This window comes from Strix uralensis, chromosome 20, assembly GCF_047716275.1.
Source record: "Strix uralensis isolate ZFMK-TIS-50842 chromosome 20, bStrUra1, whole genome shotgun sequence".
Lineage (NCBI taxonomy): Eukaryota > Metazoa > Chordata > Aves > Strigiformes > Strigidae > Strix > Strix uralensis.
In genome coordinates this window covers 5,730,860-5,753,077 of record NC_133991.1, presented here as the reverse complement: position 1 = coordinate 5,753,077, position 22,218 = coordinate 5,730,860, and the positions used below count along the sequence as shown (strand labels likewise).

Sequence of the window (22,218 nt, the reverse complement as noted above, 5' to 3'; positions counted from 1 at the left end):
AGCAAACAGAGCCCAGGACTCCCACAGAGCGCTGATTTAATCTGCCTCCTGCTTCACACACACATCCCTGTGTTAACCCCAACAGCCACTGATCAAAACACACGTACAATATTTTGGTTGGTTTGTTTCTTTTTCCTGCTGTGCTAATTTTCACATTGTTCTCAGTGGGGGTTTTTTTGTTCTTTTTTTTTGTTTTTTCAAATAGAAACATTTTGAAATGGTACGTGTTGGTCTGGGGCAGAACGAAATGCCATTGAACTGAGCATTTTTTTCCCCTCTGTTTTTCTCCACAGTGTTGGTTTCCCACCCTGAAGCATGCTGGGGCAGGACAGAATCCCTGACCAGGAGAACAGCTATAGATTATTTAATGAAAAAGCAGGAGCTTGGGAAGATGAGGCAAAATTTAAAAGCATCTTTAGAAATCCTTTGATGAAACAGCCACATATTTAACCTGGCTCTTCTCCCCTAGACACACAGAGAAACAAACCCATCTTTTTTCCCCAAAAAACCTACCTAGCTGGCAGCAGCTTTTTGTAGTTTTTGACAAAAAGGGACATCTGCTTTGGTTTTGTGTCCATCAAACTGCTGCTTTGTATAAAACCAATGGGCCTTGGGCATCTACAAAACATCACTACGGAGAGCTACCCAGCGCTCGGTGAGCAGCTAGCCAGCATGAGACAAAGGCCTGTATCGACACGAAGAGCGCTGGGAGGAAGGCCCAGTTTGTCAGGTGCTCTGAGCATCTTCAAAGGGAAATACTTGGATTCTGCACTGGAGGGAGTAAGGCCTGTGAAAAAGCACAGGCAAGAGGCAAATAACAGAGAGAAGACATAACAACGCACTCAAAATACATAAACAGACTGTTCTCTGTGTCCAGGAGGAACAGAAAGGATGTTATCAGCTTAAAGGGGATCAAAGGATATTTAGGCTGGGTGTTACAAACATCTTTTATCTTAGGCCCTCACTAGCTGTACCTCTGAAGACTGCCTGGAGATGATGTGCTGTATCCTCACTGGCACTGTTTAAGAATAAGATGAACAGAGGCTGATCGTGAGTGGCACACATAGATGTGCCATCCAGGGGATGCGCTCAGATTGCTTCAGGTCTCGTCTACATCTGTTCTCTCTGAGATTAAGCAGGAAGAATGTATAATAACATTTTCTCAAATCTCAATAGATATTGTAAACCCTCCTCTGCGTTTCTTTGCAGCTGCACAGCTCCTCCGCTCTGTGTAAAGCTAGCCCTAATTTGTATCCACCAAACCCAAAATTGCAGCATGGAGTTGTCAAAACCAGCATTCAAATCCACACTCACAAAAGACAAAAAGCACACAGAACATCCTACAGAAATTCTGCCAGAAAAAGCTATTGGCTTCGCTTTCCACGCTAACAGAGGAAGGACAGGAAATAGAATTTATTTTTTCTATTTAGCAAGACATTCTGATATTTGGAAATCTCATTTGTCCCAAACCTAGAAGGAGAGTTACAATTCTGAATATCTAACAAGGAGGGAACAAAATCAAAGTCTTAAGGATTTGTCTGTACTGAATGGACATAGTGCAACAAAGCTTTTGTTTCAAAGTAATATGGTCAACCACAAACTAAAGCAAAATGTTAAATGAATCATTGAGAAAGAGCTCTTATCAGTTTCCTGGATGGAAACTTGACAATTTGCCATATACCATGCTTTTTTTTTCTTTTTAACTGAAAATTGACATTTAATGGCAATGAGCTGTAGTTGGTAACCTGTGCTGAAACCTCATCAGTTAAGGTTTTGCTCTCTATCAGAATTTTAAATTCTAGTCCCAGAAGTGCATCAGTCTCTAATCTACTAGTAGAGCCGATACGTGCCCGAAGTGACTGATCTGCACAAGGAAACTGTTATTAAAAAATTACTAAAAGTCACTTAAAATGGTGATTTCTTACATAATAACAGGGACAAAGCACCAAAAACAATGTGAAAAGATGCTCAAATAAAGCAGAGCTTTTTAAAAGCATATGTGCTCCATCCTCAGATATCCACTGCTCCTTGATGTCAAGTCCCTCAGCAGAGAATGAAACAAGCCACCTGGACTTGCTCTCCTTGCACATGGCCTGGACAGAGGAACATACTCTAAGTCTGTTGCTGGTTATTCGCATGAATTTGGGAAGTCATCAAATTGGAGTGAACCAATCTGCATTTGTCTTTCTTGGCTCTCTCAGACATCCCTCTGTCGTTTGGATTGGAAGAATGAGCAGAAATGAAGAAGAGGAAGGAAACGCTGTCAGATGGGGGAAGCATGTCATCTACAGCCACCCATTTACAGGTGGTGACCTCCACATTCACCTCCATCCATGTGATGGTAAAAGTGGCACTTGGAAGAAAAGGGAACGTGTTTCCTACAGCTGTGGCACAAGGCTGTGTCAATGCAGAACAGAGGAGCTGAAGGCCCAAATGGCACTTTGAAACCCTTCCCGGTGCAGACCAGGAATCTGACACATTTATATCCTTGTTAGATTTTTCTCTGCTATTTCCTAAACTTCACCAGTTTGGAAATAACATTCAAAAAGCCCTTCTATGTATGTTTAGATATTAGTACTTGACAACCCATCAAGGACTGAGGTATATCACATAAACATGTGAAGAACATAATTTCAATATTCTAAATATATTAAGAACATTTGTCCTGGGGACTGGCTTTGGTTCAGGAAAAGTCTGATGAGCTTTTACTGCCTTATTGCCATAGAAGGAAAGGTTCAGTTTGACCACCCAAAATACTCCACACTAAAGAGCTTTGGTTGGCAGAAGAAAGTTGGTCTCCACAAGCCTTTATATACCATGTATTTGCTACCCGAATCTCTTTAGGGAACACCAGACTTTGCAAGCAATTCAACCCTTTATCTGTGCAGTAAACCATCATCTTGATTCTTGCAGAAGACCAAGAAACTCTACATTTAAAATTGTTCATGGCTATAGTCCCACAGAAATTGAAAGACGTATGCTGTATATCATTTCTGAGGCATCACCCCAGATGTTGCTGGGAATCTCTGTGTTTGTAAAACCTTACTCTCTCTCCTCGGTCTCCTTTGGAGCCTTTTGGCCCGGGTTGTCCTGGAGAGCCTGGTAAGCCCTAGAAGAGATGCAGAACAAGAATGAATTAATTTCTACTGTGCATCCTTTGTGTAGGTGTAGTGAATACATTTCCCAGTGATCCTCTGATCCTGAAAACCTCATACACCCATTAAGCAATTGGGCTGGATTCTCTTTTATCCTCAAGCAACAACAATGGAAGCTCTGTTTGCAGATATCCTGAGACCTATGGTTTCTGCATATCCCACTATTTGGGTCTTTTAAAGCACTGCAGGCTACTGATGTAACATTTTTTAAGGGGTTGGTATGACAGGATAGTTCTTGTTCTCAGTTACCAAGTAGAAATTAATACACAGATAGTATGGTTAACTTAAAAATCCCCACTACTTTCCCTCTCTTCATAATTGCCTCAGTGGGTGGCATGAGTAAGCATACATACCTGAAAATTAATTGGATTGTGCAGTGGAAATTATTTTGAAGCTATTCACTCACCCTGATAAACAATTTTCAAATTAAACCCAATCTCTACTAATAATTTTGCTCCCTGGGTTGAATAAATCCATAAAGCAGTCACCAATGGATAAGAAGGGCATAGTCTCCAGATTTCTACTAATGGAACTGCTTTGCAGAAATCAATCCAAATTCTTAACTTATCCACCCAGGGAAGCCACAGCTATAAATCAGACAGGTAGAGAATGATATTGTTTCTTTATATTCAGTGTGTCAGCTCCCCATGACCATGTGCAAGATGCTTCTTTCCACCTCAAGTAACTTGCACATCACCTTGGAGACAGCAGCAAAGGAGACTACTGCTCCACTCCAGACCACTGGTGATTTAAGCCAAGCTGCTTAACAACAGCCTGAGAAACCCCCATCTCTCAGCACCCAGAGAAATGAGCTTTCGAGGCATAGCTGCAAGGAGCCTCAGCGTCTGGTTAAATGGCCCAACAAGATTGGGCATTAGTGTTTTAAGGGTCTAAGGGAGGACTACTCTCCCATTTCAGCTGGGAGGCAGCAGTGCTCACCATTAACATGTTGCTCCTTGCCTGCAGTCAGCCCCACCAGTCACCACCAAGCCTCCAGCTTAGCTACATCTCTCCCCGGCCCACAAAAGATTCAAAAACTCAGGCCAGGTTTAGGAGGTTAACTAGGGCTGCCAAATGACTAGGGCTGCCACCAGCCAGACTTGGACCCATGTCAAACATGCAGCACGAACAAAGTTTAAGTGTCCATAAGCATCCTTTGCTCTTGACAGCTCTCAACAGTGACTTTCAGTGCATGATTACATGGGGACACTCAAGAACACTCAATCCCACAAATCTGTTGTAAAAAAAAAAAAAAAAAAAATGTGTGCTGCATGTGAAAAAGCCAGACTCTACTACAGAACCTATTTATGAATTGTGAATTACCTTATATTTAATCATGTTAAACTGCATCTGTCATTTTGCTGCCAAATTTCCCACTGTGTTCCTATCTATCTGGAGTTTCTCATCGTTCTCCAGAGCATTCACTAATTGAAATGATTCTACTACACTGGCAAACTTTCACTAACCTGCTGTCTATTGCTTCTTCAAACTGATTAATAAATACATACTAAAAATCTCCTTTCTCTAATTTCTAGCAATTCCAAATCTCTTCTTATCAGGATCTAAGTTACATCCCTCTGCTACGTTACTTAACGTTTCTCTCTGTGCTGTTTAGTCACTTTTATCTCATTAGACATGTTAGATTCCTTTGAAATATTTGATGTTACTGGTTTACCTCCACCTTAAGCAATACTCTTCCCAAAACTGGAGTCCCTTTGTATCAGCCAACCACAATTTTGAGTAGTTTAGCAGTTCACTAATCATCATGACTTCACTTCTTTCCATTTAACCGGCTTTTTCCATTCATGTGAGTACTTTGCCCTTCTCCTATCATAGATTATTTTCAGTGAGTTTATCACACTCCATTATTACCTCCCAGCTCCCCAATTTTTGTATCGATAAATAATCAAAATGATGGGAATTTGTGATATTTTTCTTGAATAGAAAGTGCCATTTCTCAAAAGCTAAGCTTAACAAATTCACTTTGGTGAATTGGTGAATTCCCATTGACGCATTTTTGTTCTTTTTATGTCTTCCACAGGAAACGCAGTATTTTTCTATCACTGTGTTAGTAAAGCCCATGTCAAATCCTCTGCATCAACTCAGGCCACAGTGAAGTGTTTTGACACAGCAACAGCGAGATGTGTTGTTATGATTAAGGGAAAAGCTGGAAAGCGCAACCATTTCAACCTCTCAGCACAATTCAGAATGAAAAAAAGGTATTAAAATCACAGAATTTAATGGGGAACAAAACATCAGATCTAAGACTTATAAACTACTCTCTGTCTTTGTGCAAGGATAAGCTGTTTCACACCTAACCCCCAACTCTGCCCCTCAGCCCCAAAGCACTAAAGCACCTTACTTGTGATCCAGGGACTCCGATAGGTCCTGGTGGCCCTTTTGGTCCCGATGCGCCTGGTGGCCCTGGTGGGAGTCATCATTTGAGACAACTTTAAGGACACTTAGAAGGAAAGACCCTAAATTCCAAATGCATGCACTTCCTTTCATTGCTCTGCTTAGTCTCTCAATGGGTAGGAGCTGTACATTGATCACAGGACTACAGCATAAGCACTTCATCTCACACTGGATTACTGGATACCCACATCCTGATATAATATATCCCTATGCCCTAGGGAAGGTGTTAGAGCTCTAGGAGGAAAAAACAGTGAAAATAGGCAGGAAGGATGTCAGTAACATGCTGCATTTCCACTGTTTAAAATGACAACTTTTGAGAAAACTTAAATGGATCCATGAAACAGCTACATCAGAGCAAGATACTACAGTCGCTGTTTCTGAAGCAGAGACTCGGAGGTGGCAAGGGAAGTCCAGAAGCCTGCTACGGTCTGTCTCTCTCGTGTTGTCAGAAAATTGATGAGGAATATAAAGGAGACAGGGTTTGGACACAGCCAGCACGACAGGCTGACTGCGGCAAAGCAGAGCACTCTCTTGTTCTTTGCTCACTCCAGTGGCAATAAATTCTTTTAAAGTCTGTAGCACAGAAGAGCCTGCTTCCAGGACGAGTTAAACACTGTCTAAACAGGTCAGCTTGTTTTACACAGTCACTTAACAGATTCATTCGTTTTGGAAAAATAATTATATCTCAACAGTAGCTGTTAAATTATACCTGCAAATGGGAGACAGGATGTTTGCTTAGTCTGAATTTAGCAATACTCTCTCTGCTTTAGTTGTCACAACCTTGAGATGAAACAATGTGGACATTATACACAAACTACAGCTGAATCAGCCCCAATCATTAACGCACCATACAAATACTTAAGTCAAAGAATAAAGGAATTGAAGGATAAATTAAAGGCCCTCATAATGCAAGGAAAAGCCTTTTCTGCAACTAATGGGAGTTCACTCCTAAACATGCATCATACAGGGAAATGATGATGTTTGCAGCAATACTATCGTTTAAGCCACCCATCAGCACAGAGAAAAAAAAGATTTGCCACTGAATTTTCATCCCAGAGTCTGATTTCAGTTATACTGGTGAAAATCTGGAATAGCTCAAACCAGCTCCAAACTCTGCAAAGTCTGCACACATGTCACAGAGCAGCTGCCCAGCTCCTGCTCAGTGGAGCTCTACAGCAACAGGAGACGATTGCAGCAATGGTGGGAACAACTCTGCTCTCATAAAGGAATTCACTGGACAACCCATTCCTAAAGACAGTCTTTAATTATTCCCTTCTCAAGATGTAGTCTGCCAAAGGTAAAACAATCTGTTACTATCAACAGCTAAGAAATCTGGTTACTTCTTGCCACCCTTCCCACTCCTGGACCCACTGCTCTACTGCCCTTCCAATGAGCACCGCTTGCTTTCCCTGCAGGCATCCCATGGACCACTCCAGTCTCCATCAGCAATTTCTTTTGCTCATCTTCCCCATCATTACGGGTTTGCAGCTCAACTGGGTTAATTACCTGGTGGCCCCACCGGGCCTGGGGCTCCCCGTGGTCCTGGCAGGCCAGCCATGATGGTGTCTATGACGGTGGAGGCCAGCTGGGGTTCTCCATCTGTGTTAAAGAGCAGAGCAGTTAGTGTCCCTGCAGCAAGAGCTGCCCAGTCCCAGCAGGCAGGACTTCTCTCCAAAATCCTTTGGCGCCTGTTGCTGGCCAAAGGCAGGCAGTGCTTCAGGATGCAAAATTTGGGCTCTTGGAGCAATTGCCCTTTGCTCTCTATGGGCACAGGCTGCATCCCCCAGACCTGCAAAGCTGCTCATCCAACCTCTCAGAAAAGTCTCTTCTGTCAAAAAAATCGGTGTTCCTGCACACCTGTATAACCCTACCTTTGAATGCCAAAGTGGATTAAGAGTAGCTCTGCACTGTACAGCAATAACTGACCCAAAATTTGCCATCTCCAAGATACATCTGGCTTCTGGCTACCTGAGAAATCAAACATGGAGCTGGAGCTCCCCACCTCAGTCAGTGAACTGCTGAGCCAATCTGGCAGTCTTGCATATCCCCACCAACCCAGCAAGCGCCCCCTGCCATCGAGGTGGTAGTGGGAGATATCCTGAGGTCTGAGGATGCAGGAAAGCCCGGGGAGAGGGTGTGCTCTGCCCCCTCCACATACTCAGAAAACTCACTTGCCATTTAGGATTATTTCAGGTGTTCAACTGGCCAGCTTGGGCAGGTCCTCTGAGTTCTGGGAAACAGATGGAAATGGGAGTGGAGCAGGGAGGGGGAAGGCATTAGCAGGATTTGGAGGAATTTTGTGCTTTTGCACATCTTTCTCAGTCTTCTCCTGTTAGGAATAAGAATCAGCAGCCTATAGCTGCCCCCATCTTCCCTCATACTTGAGCTGATAGGCTCACCACTTCAGCTGGTGACTGAATAGAAAAAACAGAACTACATATAAAAAAGCAACCCTTACTATTTAATGCAATTCCAAAACCATACTAGTAGTCTGGGGAGGCACCTGTATGGCAGAATCTTTCATCTGAGCATCCCACAATGTTATTTGACAGTTGTGGAAACCTAAGGGAAAAAATTCCATGACTGACTAAGATACCAAGGTCACAAAGCATGGAAGGGACCCCCCCATGTCCTGATGATAAGATTTGCAATCTGCTGTCCTGACCAGTGTTATAGGACCAACTGCATATTTCTTATTGCATTCAACCTGGATGAAGATGTCGGCTCCTGGTCTTTGGGATAATAAACCCTCTGAAAAGTCCACATTTTCCATAGCTGGAGGCCACCATGCAGGAATAATGTCCACCTCCTTCTGCCCATGACCTCAAACTTACTCATGTTTCCTTTCACCCATTCCTTTAACTCATCACAGTAGAATTCAGGGGAACCTTTTGCAGGTGTATAAGACTGTAAATGTCTCACTGCTAGATTGATGCAAATATCAAGTGACACTAGGAAGATCAGAAGGGTGTTTGTTTACTTTGCAGAGTCCAGTCCAAAGGACATACGGTGAAATCTCCAGAAATGTTAGCAGACATATCATGAAGCCTTTTCAACTTCTGGAGTACTGGCAATGATAGAGAGGACTTTCAAGCTAGTTGTTTGAAAGCAGTTCCTAGGGAAAACTGTGAGATCTCTTTAACTGCCAAGGATGACAGTATATCTCTGCAAAGCCTTCCTGGCAGCAGAACAGCACAAGATCTAACCCAGATCCCTCTGAGAACCAAATTTCATGCCTAAAGCCTGAATGCAAACAGGTATTTCTTTGACTATTGTTTCTAACCGCCACCATCTTTCCTTCTTCACAGCCCTGAAACAAAACAACTGAGACTGTTTTCATGTTCAGAAGGAAAGGTACCCAAGTGAAGTGTGTAATTCAATTAATTTGAGTATTATCTGACCATGTCAAAATCCATCACAGCTTGAGAGTAAGATGAAATTGGGAAATGAGCATCAAACAGCAGTGAAGGTATTAACAATTGCAGAGCCTTTTGTTTTTACAGAACAAGTGGTCAACAAAATCAAATGCACATCCACTGAGAGGGGGAGAGGATGGGCTGCAAACAACCAGGATGTAATTACTGCTGGAGGTAAGCCAGGGATAAAGATTTGGGTTACAAAACATTCCACCTAAATGGTACATTATTATGACAGAGTTACTCCCACAAATCCACCTATCCTGACATTTGACTCAAGGTTATTTATGAAAGGTGGTTCCATAATTGTGACACGGAAGAGACCTCTGCTCAACAGCCCTGGAGCTCAGTAGCTCCTGATTTGGCCTCTGCAGCGTAGCAGTATGGACATGCAGGAAATCTAGAGTGGCTCCTTCCTCAGCTGCCTGGCCAGGCAAAACTCACATCAAGGTTTCCCTCCAGGATGAGCTCTGAATGAAACATACTGTGAATTAAATGGGATTGAAGTGTGTTAAAACACAGCCCTCACATTTTTTAAGGGACTCTCTCCATATTCCCATAAAGCAGCAGGAAGAACTCATATCTCCTTATAAACTCCCTTCTTATAAACAGGGGGACATTCTGGGGCTCACTGCAGCTGGAGGTTGTTACAGCAGCCACAAAATAGCTCCAGCAACAAATGGTAGCAGGAACCTCCCCTTCTCAGCCATCTCCTGCGCTGACCCAGGTTCTGCTGGGCTCAAGGGCTGGATTTTGTTTCAGTGCTTCTGGATATACCAGAGCAGAAGGCAGACAACTGTCTGCCTCATTTGAGAAAACCACGATACACAATTTGCTCCGGGAGCTTTCCAACTCCTAGCCAAGCTAAGAGGAAGCACGCAACCAGTCTGATCTGGGTAGATATGAGCACCTATGGTCTCTGGAAGAGGGCACAAACATCCTGCAAAGGGTAAACCTGAAAAGCACAGAAATGCCCTGAACAAGGCAGTGAAACTTGCCCAGCCAGAGTGGCAAGGCATCTCAGAGGCACAGGCGTAAACAGCTTTGAAAGCAGTCAGTATGGTTTTCTAAATCAAATCCCTTCTCCTTCCCCTTCACTTGCTCTGCTCTGTTCTCCCTTCCTCAGGAAGGACCACGCATGGCAGCAGGCACTGGGATGTCACTTCACAAATCTCTGTTCTACGCTCTTTTTCACCAGTGGCACACTGGGCACACAGGCAAGCCTGCTGTGCCTCGGTTTCCCCTTGCTCTCCCCGCAAAATAGGTTAATGTTATCTCATGTGTCTTTCACAGATTGAAATCTTAGAGATGTAAGAAAACACAGCCCTCACCAGAGAAAAGTTGCAGTCTTTTCACTTTTCCCTAAAAATTGTCTTAGCTTTATCACGAGAAGGAGGACTGAGCTGACTCCAGACATACCTGATTTTTAAGTGGCAGAGAAAGCAAGCGATCCTTGTAGCAGCAGCCTCAGCAGTGGAGTATGGCAGTTTAGCTTCTGGCCTATGTCTAATGTTTCTAGGGGATAAATTCCCCCATTATAGGCTTGATTTGTTGAGACAGGATGGAAATGAAGTAATCCTGTCTTAATTTCTTTCTGCTACCTGATCTGGAGGGAGACAACTGGGACCAATTTCTTTACCACAGCACAGTGAAACTGTGAGAAAATATTTTTCTCCCTATTTTTGGCTTCTGCCTGCTGATAAACATTGCCAACAGGAACTTGTTGCGATGAATGAAGGCACATGCATTAACCACGTTCAGGCGGAACCAAACACTGTACTACTAACAATAATCTGATACAGTTTTCTCACATCTCCGTGGGTGCACATGCCCATTACCAGGAATATGCTTCCCTCTGCTGTCAGCAGCTGGAATCTTGTGTTTATCGTTTTCAGATGTGCTCCATTCAAAATAAATAAATAAAAATTTAAAAAAACTCTACCCAGACTTTACAAGGCTGTTTTATTGGTTGTAGAGGATCAGCTTTCCACCAACCTGTGGTAGGCAAAATCAGTCAACACATAAGGAACATGGGAAGTTTTGTAAAAGAATGGTCTTGATATTGCCATAACTTTATCATGACCACATAGATAACTCATACTTGCAGTGAGGCTTGTATTAAGAAAAATTTTTTAAATGGGAAAAATTGTCATAAAGTTTTGAGCTACTCCTTCTGCAAGAAAATCCACCACCAATGTGGGGGAGAAGTACAGGGCTGCCCCAAATGAGCACCCTTTGCCCATGGTTCTCAAGTCCATGTGGGAGCCTGTTGCAGGGTTTATGCAGATATTTATTCACTCATTTATCTGCTTCCCATTTTGGGACAATCCAGAGTTCACCATTCCCACACATCAGCTGGGAAGGCCATGTAATCCATGCCTTTATACACTTGTTAATTTATCCACCACTTTGCAAGAAAAGAGTTTAATTTAAAGGATAGTTAGAGGGAGGGGGAAGCAGCAGTACCCAAACCATCCTTAAGCATTCTTTGCAATAAAAGGCTGAATGCAGAATGGCACCATTTGGTGGGATCCTGTAAGGCAATGAGGTGACTGTAATGCTAAACTTTCTTGTTATAAAGCTCGTGAACACAGCAGCTCCATCTACATTTTGTGAAAACCTTACTACTGAACCACAATTAATTTCATCCAGTCCATACGGTCTAAGTAACTGAATATGGAATTGAGCTGTTAAAATTCTTCCCAAATTAAAAATACATCTGTTCACTTTTGGGAAAAGGAGTGTGGAGAGCGGAGTGGGTGGAAGGGAAAGCAGAGCTCTAGAAAACTTTCAGACACAGGGAGACCTACTAATCCTTGGCTGTAAGTAATACAACTGAGCTTTGAAGCTGGACGTGAGCAGAAGAGCTGGGGAAGAGGCACAGCCGAAGTTTGGGGGAGTGGAGATGGGAGACCCAACAGAGGTGAGGCTCCAGGAGTTTACGAGCCAAGTGGAGATACAGCTGAGCTCTGTTCTATCATTAGTAGGTGCCAGCTACACAAGACTGAACCAGAAAAATCAAGGCCAAATCTGAGAGCACTCAGATGAAAGTGCATGATGTGCCTTTCCTAGAAAGGCTTTTCCTGCCATGAACAGCACAAATCAATGAATATATTTTTAAATGACCATAGGCTCAAAGAAACCCTGACCCTCCAGTTATAGGGAGGGTATAAATCACGGTCTTGGTCCAGGCTTTCAAGTCCGTAATTCTGTGTTTTGCATGGATGTGGGATAATGTTGATGCATCAGAAACGCAGGTGGAAGACACATCTGCAGGGGGCAGGAGAAGAGACGTATTTAACAGATGTCCTTGTTATGTTATATAATTTCCGAGTTGCAAACCTTTGGTACTTACTCATTTCTGAGCGACCCTGAGCACTGTAACACTGCAACAGCAGCACCAAGAGGTCTCTCAACAGCACAGTTTCGTTGCACCAGCACCTAATCAGCCAGACTGCTGTATTTCTCTACCCACTATGTCTCTCGTGATGCTACCTCAGCTGTGTCATTTCAGCGGCTACTCATGATGGAAGCTTAAAGGACACAAAGTTGCCTTCTCAAAACTATGATGAACCCAGAAAACCAGGCACAGGGAACAACCATAAATCCCCCAAACCCTGTTCTCACTGATGGTTTTAGAAGACCAGTGACTTAGTTCCTCCTTTTTAGAGAAGTGAACCCCTCTAGCTTCTAAGTCTTACATGTTTCATCTTGAACAAGAACTTCCAAAAGACCCACACAATGGAGGCAGATTGTCTATCTGCTCCCAGGGAAGGCAGGACGCTGGCAGAGCCTGGCAGGGAGGTGGGAGGAAGAGCTGAGCTGCTCCGTGCCTACCCACTCTGCTGAGGTACCAGAAAAAAATGGGAACCGAGGATGAAACTTACTTTCTTTTTCAGCTGTAGGCTGGAGTGAGTAGAGAACCCCTTGCTGGAAGGTAAGAGGGAGGCTTGGGGTCGCTGGTGGCCCTGGAGGACCTGGGGGACCTGGGATCCCGGTTTCTCCTGGAAGTCCTCTTGGTCCTTGAGGTCCCAACAGCCCTGTGCAGAGGCAGGAGATGATGTGTTAGTACATTTGAAGGTGTGCTAATGATGCTACCATGTAAAAAGGCAATAAGACGACAAGGGATCTCTGCCCTGAACTGTAACTGGGAATCAGGGGCATGGGGGGAAATAGGAACAGCTTCCCAGTTTTCCATGATTTGCCTTTAACATCTTCCTCTGCAAAGCAGGTAGCCTTACTTGGCTCAAAGGTGCTGTGAAGCTTAATTCCTGGATGAGTAAAACCTCCCCCTCCCTGAGGCTGAGCAAGAAACTAAAGGCAGCAAAACGTGGAATCAAGCACCGGTCTCTCGCTTCCCCTCCACATACACCTGTATGTCACTTTACTGCCAGGAAAGCACAGAAAGAACAACAGAAACCCCGTCAGTCCAGCAGCAGACCAATTCCGCTTCCTGTGGGGCTGGAAGGCTTTCACTGCAAACTAAGAAACCAAAAGGCAGACACATCCTTGGCCAGACTTTAGCCACTGACAGTTTGCCAGAAAATGCCAAAAAGCGTTCAGGGCCACTCTCTCATTTAAGGTACGCTCCAAGTTTCAAGTCTTTCCTGAGCTCAGATTTACAAGGTACAGCCTTTTAGACGCATACAAAGCACAGAGCCTGAGGTCTGGCACCTATTGTGCAGTATCACTTTCATCGAAAGATTTAGGAACATTTTGGGGATGAAGAAAGCTCAGGAATGGACTGTACTCTGACAGAACAGCCTCATAATCTTTTCCCTTAACATACAAAAGCATCATTAGTTCGACATCCTGGCATCTGACAGCTTGACACAAATGGTAGAGAAAAAAGGGGAGTTAAAACAGGCACACAGCAAGAGGGTTAAAAGGGAACACTCTTATCCAAAGGCTGACAGATCAGACACTGTTTTTTACAGCTCCTGAGCAGGATGGGGAAACATGATCCTACTCTGCAGCTTTTCAGGACAAGCTTTCTCCAGCTCCACGGGAAATCCCAGGGACTGTCATTGCTCGTGCAGGAAGTTGCCCACTCTGAGAGTTGCTGGCTGATTCCAGTGCCCAGGGGACTCACTGGAATGGGTTCAATACCAGCTGAAGATGCTCAACATCTTGTGTGTCCAGCCTTCTATGATCTGTTACCACAGATAACTTATATAAAGTGAAATATCTCCTATTGTGGTAGCACTGCCCTCCTCCAGCACTTACCTGGCGGCCCCGCTGGGCCCCTCTCACCAGGTTGTCCCTTCTCTCCTTTTGGCCCTGGTGGTCCTGGAAGACCAGTTGGTCCGACTGGGCCTGGAGGGCCAACCTGTCCTGGCAGCCCTGAAAACATTCAGAAAGGAAATTAGTTGGAGGTTAGGACACTGCTGAGATCAGAAGGTCTTTAGCAACCTAGAAACCAGAAGAGAGGAACTCAAAGATGCCAGGGGGAGAAATGCAGCTTTGCACAGGCAGCACAGTCAGGGTGGTTCTGGTGGCAAGAGCTGGCTGGTACGCACGGCAAAAGAGACAGACTGGGCCTTGCTTCTCCTCTTCTTCCTCTAATCTTTAAAGAAACAAGCATGTCCCCACACCCAAGGCCCACCTCAGAAAGTCAGTAGGATGTGTACCTCCAGCTGGGACATGCTGGTGAAAGCTAAACTGAGCCCGCACTGTCCCCTTCCCAAGGTCTGAATGGCTCTGGGCAGGGTCTGGCTGGTCCCTCAAGCACTCCCACACTAGCTTTGTCCAGGCACACGTGTCAGCTCCGGGGTAGTCCCGGTGTATCAAAATACACAAAAGAAAAGCAAATCCAACCCTGTCTCCCACTTCTTCTGGCTGATACATACATACCACCCAGAGATTCTGCATCAAAGACGTTTCATCAAAGATGTTTCCCTGTTTTCATTCATCTAACAAGCATATCATGCTGTGCACAAGCATTTTTCATCCCAAACTGAAATTAATGCACCCACACTTTTGAAGTAACTAAATGTTGCTAATTTATACCAATGAATAGGGTGCTGAGCAAATCCATCTGGAAATACCAGTAACACAATAATTCCAGCCCAGCAGGATGCTTCTTGGCAAGTCCACTCAGACCCCCAGTAAGCCTATGAAAGGTTCAGGCAGCGTTTATAATCTGAAAGTGACTATTTCCGATGACACTAAATAAAATCTTAATGTTGATTTCTGTAGACTATCAAAGTAATAACAACACTTGATAATTTTATAGTGTTTTTCAGAAAAACACCATGCAACTTTGGCTCACAAAAGTAGTAGCTGCTTTGGAAAGGTACAGTTAAACACTGTACAAACGTCAGTGAAGCCTTTAATACCTTAAAGAGGTGGGTGAGTTAGTCTGTCTACTCAGATTAAGTGGTTAATGTTTACAATAAAGGCATTAACTGTCAGAGCCAAGAGAGTCAGAGGTTCCTGGTTTCTGGGCTACCAAAGGGCTTTGAGTATTTGAAAGCAGTGACAGATGCAAGCTACAAAGCCAGAGGAAGATCTGAGTACAGAGTTCAGTGCACTCACTTTTAGTCTGTACATTACATATGACCATAACCCAGCAGAGCACAAGTTAAGTTTTGATAAACGCTTAAGCAGTGTCCTTTCCCTTCCCTGGTATCAGAAGAGGTACTGGACCCTCCAAGAGCAGTGCCAGGAGAACCTCCTGCATGTAGGGGGTGGAGAAGAATGGATATGAATAGAGAGGAAGAAGGAGAAAAAGAAACAAGCTGGCCAACTAACACCTTCACAGCTGGTACCAAAGGGAACAGGGCTACATAATAAAAAACAAGACTCACAGGATTTGCAGCTCCCACATTTGAATCCGGTTCCCACTCTAGGTGTGGGACAGCCCACCTGGGGCACAAAACCTTGTCCCCCTAGACATTCATCCAAACTCTCTGCATTTCTCAGAACAAAGCAATAATTCCCCAATATTAGACCCCTCGAAAGCTTTCCCTTCTGTTCTTTTTTTGCCATTCTGGAGAGATGTCCAAGTTATTTTTTCTTACAAAACCGAAATCTATCCATCTCTAATCCATAGTGAAACTGGGCAGACTGAAGAAATGAGATTTTTCAAAGGCTTTGTGTGGGTTTGTGTGCCGGTGTTTTTGTTTTATTCAGTCATCAATAAAGATCTGATTTGAGTATTGAACAAGGAATTAAGGTAAGGTTTTAATTCAGATCAGTTTGCTTACCCACAGGACACAAACTGCAGACTTTCCTGTGAATAGAGGGGCTCCTCTAACGGATCTCACCTGACAGTGGATGCTGTACTTGGCAAGCTCAGGCAGGTGATCAGGAGCCCATTTAAGAGAGCAAGAGCATTTCTTCACAGCATTGCAAACACCTTCTCCCCCCTACAAAAACCTCCAACACACCTGAAACTTTATTGCAGCAAATTCTTTCTGGCGTAGAGGGAAGAACAGCAGAAACACTCTTTTGCAAGCACAACACACTGTGCTGCTGAGCATGGGTCAAAACATTGCCTTGCTTGTATAAATCAGTCTCAATCCTTCAGTTCAACCTTTATAACTCAATCCTGTGAACTTGTGCAGACCAAGAGCAATCATTTGCTGCTAGCATCCTCAATCATGCTGCTGCAGAAGAGCTTTAAAGAAACTGGCACTTACTTCCCTGAAGGTGGAAAGTGCTAAGGGAAAGACTAGGAAAAGCAGCACTGAGTAATGTGTCAGGCAAGTGCTCATACTGGTGACAAATGGTGTTATCAGCATAGAAGAGACAAGTGCGAAAGGGAGAAGAAAGAGGGAAGGATTCAGGAAAAAAGGGGGAGGGAAATGAATAGGCCAAATCTTCAACTGGCATAAATCAGCTCTGCCACAGCGGCATTGCTTTCAGAGATCTGAAGCCCATGGCAAGTATTTATCCTCCAAAAAAATGAAAGAAAAAGCCATGGGGGGAAAAAAAATTAAAAAGGCAAAGGGTGAGTATTCTGCTGCTGGAGACCAAATCAGACATGCAGAGACTGGATTTTCTTCCTGGCCCTGTCATTAACCTGCAACACACCATCTGTTCCCTTTCCTTCCCCAAGGTTTTTTCTGTACAGGAGCAGGGTATTCTCTGATTGCGTGGAGCTTAGCAAAACGATGCCCAGAACATTCCCAGCAGCTCTCAGTGCCCCTGGCAGGCAACACCAATAAGATAATAACGGCGTTTTCTTCCATCACTCAGCACGTGTCCTGCTCACTCTAGCCATGTGTCCTCCAGTGAACTGCCTCTCCATGGGGCAGCACTTTCCATCCTCCGTGTGCTGGCGGAACTGAATGTCTCACAGATGATAAAGCTGGCATTTTGCCTCTCTAACCAAGCAGCCCATGATCAGATAAAACCCAAAGAAGAAACCCAGCCTCTCTGTATCTGTGAGGCTCTGAATCACTGAGGACCCCTGGCCACAGGACCCTTCTGCTTTTTTGGGACATACCATGTACAGGACTGGGCATAGCAACATTTTGTGCTTTGAAAGAGGAAATAGCAGAAGCCATTGACTTACCCTGTGGTATTAGCTGCTCCTCTGTACCTCTGTGTCCTTTAGGCTCTAGTTAAGAGGGTCAGGGTAAAAAAAAATAAAAAAAAAGAAAAAGAAAAAGATATGAAAAATTAGGTCTCTTGTTGCCAACTGGCTCAACCAGAGTATATATATTTTTCTAATACTCAGTAAAATGTATCCTGTTGATTAACAAGCTGATCAGAAAGGCCAGCAGTGCAGCTGTCTCAACAGCTCTGATTGCTTTTAAATGATTGTCTATTCTCAGTCCTGTCACTCACAGAAAAAATAACTACCCTAATAAACAGTAGCAAGTTTTCCTGGACTTCAGCCTGGAGAGGTGTCAGCCAACCCTGAGCTATAAGGTCATCCAGAAACGCTCCCACCATTCAAAGCATCTAGTCCATATCAACCATCTTTGTGTTAGACACCAACATTCTGCCCTTAGTCCACCCAGCTGAGAAAATTGGTGGTATGCAAGCTAGGATATGGATTTGCTTTGGCTGAAAAACTAGAAGCGGGACAAAGTAGGCAAAAAAACTCAAGGCTCAGGGATGGGAGGGACAGAGGCTTAGCTTTCCACAACCCAAACCACACAGGACACTCAGGTTTTTTACTTCCACCTACTCTGGTGACTCAACGTCACACATGTTGAAAGATCTCCTGAGGTCTGAAATCTCTGTAAGTGAACCTGGGGCCAGCTTTGAGGAACAAGTCCCAGTACAGTGTTGAAATCATGAAAAATGGGCAGTCCCCCACCATCCTAAACCAACTGCATGAAATTCCCTACATTTCCCCAAAATCCATAGTGCATTTTTTTGGCTGGCTTTGAATTATAGATAGAAACTGGTGTGGACAGGGAAGGAAGCCAAATGTGGACCTAGATCCCACAGCTCCTTAGCAAAGCAAGCATTTGAAGCCCTCGGGGCTCGGGTGGGGGCTTGAGCAGGCAATCACATGTCAATAAGCAACTTAACTAATTACTTCTAATTGCTGAAAGACACTGTCCTGACCTGAAATGGTCCAGTGCATGCCTGATTCCCAGTTATTACGCTAGAGTTGTTATTCCACACTAGGTTAAATAAATCTAGGCTAGAAAAATAAAGGGTAACAGTGAGCAAGGACTACACTAAGTAGCATACAGACAGGGCTGTACCGCATGCAGCCGGCTGTGTGCACAGCCTGGAAGTCTGGCTGACAAGACAGATTCACCTAAAGCTTACACAACATCACCTGTTTTTTGGAGGTAATCACTAGCTACGTCCTAGATTTACTGCAGGGGTGGAGGGTGCTGATACTGGACCACGGAGCCAGCCTGATGCAAGCGCTATAGGAGATGCGTTCTCCTTTGCATCGCTGCCTGGGTGAGAGGCATTTGCTGCTCCTTGCTGAGCGAGAGGAGATTATCATGTGTACGGAGCCTCTGAGAGGAGAGGGCTTTGAGAAGAAGGGACAGAGCCATCAGTACTTTTGCTGGATTGACTTTAGTACAATGAAGTGCAGGTGCAGAGATACTGTGACAGCAAAAATAAATGACATGGGGAAGGCAGAATGAGCATATAATGGACACTGGGGGAAGCTGCTTTAATTCGGTTCCTGGCAGCTATCACTGTGGTTCTGAAAATACTTTGCAGAACATATTGTTAGTGAACCTCCCTCCATGTTGTGGCATCCTGTCAAATTATAAACATGGACGACATCTGGTCTATGTTGGTTGCTCCAAGTCTGCTGCAGTCATGAAGGGCTGCCATAATAAACTGCTCAGACCAAAAAAAAAAAGACCAAAAAAAAGAAAAATGAAAAAAAGAAGAAAAAAGTGAAGTAGGCCCTATAGAGGATAAAGAACTAAAGAACTGGTCTGGGAGCAAGCAAAGCAACTGACAGACAGGGCTTTGGAAACAGAGAGGGGGGATCTTGAAATGAGAATGTCAAGGTCAAGGAAATTCAATGCGTGGGGATCTGTCTAGCCAAGTGGGCTCAGAGGGAGATTTTCTTATAAGTGTATTTTTTTTTCATGCCACAAGAGGGATCATAAAACAGCCCATTGTGTTTATAGTAAATTTAAAAAATGTAATGCAGACTGCAACTGATGTTGCTATTCATGGGAAAGTTTTTCCTCCTAATAAAACAAAGAATTACCCTTACACCCCAGTCCTCTACCTCCCCACACTGCTCCCAGACAGGGAAACACTGCATTCAGCGCTCAGTAGGTGAGTATGAATTGTCCCCCTGTGATCCCGATGGCTCTCTGGAGTTTCCTCAGGAATGTTTCAATCTAGCCAGGCCTCAAAATCCACAGTCTTTGGACTTAAAACATGTACACTGAAATACACAGGCAGGCAGAGTGGCCCTACTGAGATTAACAGAAATCGAATTTTCCCAAGACCAGTAGATGCTTGTGCCAACAAAAATCGAGGCTAGCAATGGGCCATTAAGGCTGGCAAAATCGAGCTTAATATGTTAGTTTCTGAGCTTAGCTGCTTTCTTCCAGGAATATGCCTGCTCTGTGCTGGCCTAACTCAAGGAGGGGCAGAGACATGGAGAGAAAAGCTGAGAGTCCTTCTCTTTGAGAAGGGGTGACCCTCATCCCTGCATGGGCAGTGGGAAGGGGCCCTGAGGAAATCACACCCAGCTTGATGCAGCTAAAAGGATGGTTTGAGGTGGGATTAGAGAAGGTTGAATTCCTTCTTCATCCATGAGCCTGCATGTGTATTGGCATGCGACCATCTCTGCATTCACAGCTCGGCATAGAGGGACAGACAAGAAGCAACATTGAACCTTTAGACAGAACAGCCCCTGGTTTGGAGGAGTCCTGTCTCTAGAGCTAAATAATGCTGATTCTGACCCTAAAAGAGAGGCTGAAAGCTCTCAAAATGCCTCTCTGTAGGATGTTTTTTCTGCTGAGCACAATTGCATCTTGCAGTGAGCCTTTGCAAAACCCAAAGCGCTGGTGTCCCTGCTGAGGGCGCAAAGCAAAGCGCAGACACGGAGCCGCTCGTGCCAGCAAGGCTGCCTGCCCCTGCTCATCACACAGCACCACGTGGCCCCACTGCGGCCGCTTCTACCAACGGCTCCCTGCTCGATCAAACACGGTAGCAAACGTCCCACAAGTGAGGAATTGCCCATCTGAAAATTTTAACTCTCTTCTCCTTTACAGAGCAGAGGGAAGGAGCTGCCAGCGTTTCCCTCCAACCCCTCTCCCCTGCAGCTTCCAATGCTACAGCAGACTGACACGGCCTCCTTTTGAGTTACTCTGCAGGAATCGTGTACGTAGGGTGGGCGATTTGGTGAAGAGCAGGTTAGGCTTACCAGCAGATCCCACCGTTTTTCTCAGGACAGTTCCAGGATTCAGCAGGGGAAAGGCATCTGGTAGCAAATCGTCATACCATGTGGCTGTCGTCCCAGTGATTGGCAGGTTGTTTTCCAACGGTGGGCTTCGCTCTGCAGCCTCCAGCAGAAGGATCTAGACAGAGGACATGGGGAAGGCAAACAAGGTCAGCGGGGTGGTTTCACACACAGTCTCAATCCTGGAGAGGTCTTAAAACTCCTCTCCTTGCCAGCAGGAGCGGTGAATAACTGCATCAGAGACCACATGGTTTTGGTGTTAAAGCTCTACTGGTTTTCTGCAAAGTGGCAGTAATTAGTGCAGGAAGCTGCTGTGTTAAGTTGCAAGAGGGTCCCACACACGCCCTCCTTGCAGAGGGCTTCACTGCTTCCAGAGAGACTCAGCCTCACATGGGTTGTCTCCCTGGTGAGAAACACGAAACCAGGGACCAGAGCTGGTGTTAGGGGACACAGCATTTCACTGCTAGGTTACACATTCAAATCCAGAGTCATAAGGACAGAAATTACTGAGAGCTGGTACAAGGTGAAGGGCTGCACCCTGGATGTCCAGGGTAGCAAACCGAGGTGCCTCAGGACAAATACTGGTTGTAAGTCAAAGCACAAATGCTGACCAAATTAAAGGTGGTGGAGAATATGAAGCTTCCTAAAGAGCTGACGTTCTTTAATTCTGGAGTGATTAAAAAAAGGCAGGCAATTTCCTCAAAGAGTTCTACTTAGAAGTAATAGGATATTATTAAAACACAGAACTGTTTCTATACCTTGTAAACACACTACCTTCAAATAAATCCATGTCCCAACGTGCGTCCCTGAGCTATTTGGGCTATTTACAACCTAAGCTCCTTGGCAAAGTGACCCTTTTTCCCCGGAATGATTTAGACTGCTGTTCATCAGGCTGTGCTCCCCCAGCCACTGGTGGCCCATGTGAAACTGGCAGTTAGTCTTTAACATGGCTGCAAAAAACCTAAATGCCCACAAGAAGTAGAGGGATGGAGGACCCAGATGGACTCTGCCCACTGACAAACTCCATTAAAGTGAAGTCCTGGGGAACATTCATTGCACTTTATAACCAACATCTTAAATTAAAGTTTTCACAAAATTAGGATTTAAAAAATAATGTATTTTGTATTTTAATCTAAATGTTTCATCCCCTGCCTTCCCAGCCAGTAAGCAAGGGTGGCATAACAAAGTAGTCTGCAGATTTCCTTTGAAAAAGCCTAACCCAGCAGGAGCACTGACCTGGCATGCCAAGCCCACGTGCTCTGCTGCAAATGGATTTTACCCCAATTGCTAGACAGAAGCTAAACAGAGGCCAAGGGCAGCACCCAGTTTCCCAGTGAGGCAGCCAAAGGGTTGGCAGCCCCTGCGTTAGCCA

General features: G+C 44.6%; 1 protein-coding gene across 9 annotated transcripts in view; it reads right to left on the bottom strand.

Moving 5' to 3' along the window:
* The window catches only part of COL26A1 (collagen type XXVI alpha 1 chain), a 193,574-nt gene that overhangs the window by 10,943 nt on the left and 160,413 nt on the right, over nt 1-22,218 (bottom strand). For 6 of the 9 annotated variants that reach the window (XM_074890330.1, XM_074890322.1, XM_074890324.1 and 3 more), the window contains 7 exons: nt 20,811-20,964; nt 17,508-17,552; nt 14,213-14,329; nt 12,874-13,026; nt 7,077-7,169; nt 5,518-5,579; nt 3,047-3,109 (listed from right to left, as the gene is read on the bottom strand). In XM_074890330.1, the coding sequence (XP_074746431.1) occupies nt 3,047-3,109; nt 5,518-5,579; nt 7,077-7,169; nt 12,874-13,026; nt 14,213-14,329; nt 17,508-17,552; nt 20,811-20,964 (687 nt within the window). The remainder of the gene's footprint in view (nt 1-3,046; nt 3,110-5,517; nt 5,580-7,076; nt 7,170-12,873; nt 13,027-14,212; nt 14,330-17,507; nt 17,553-20,810; nt 20,965-22,218) is intronic. The other 3 variants (XM_074890326.1, XM_074890328.1, XM_074890329.1) reach the window with 1 other exon arrangement.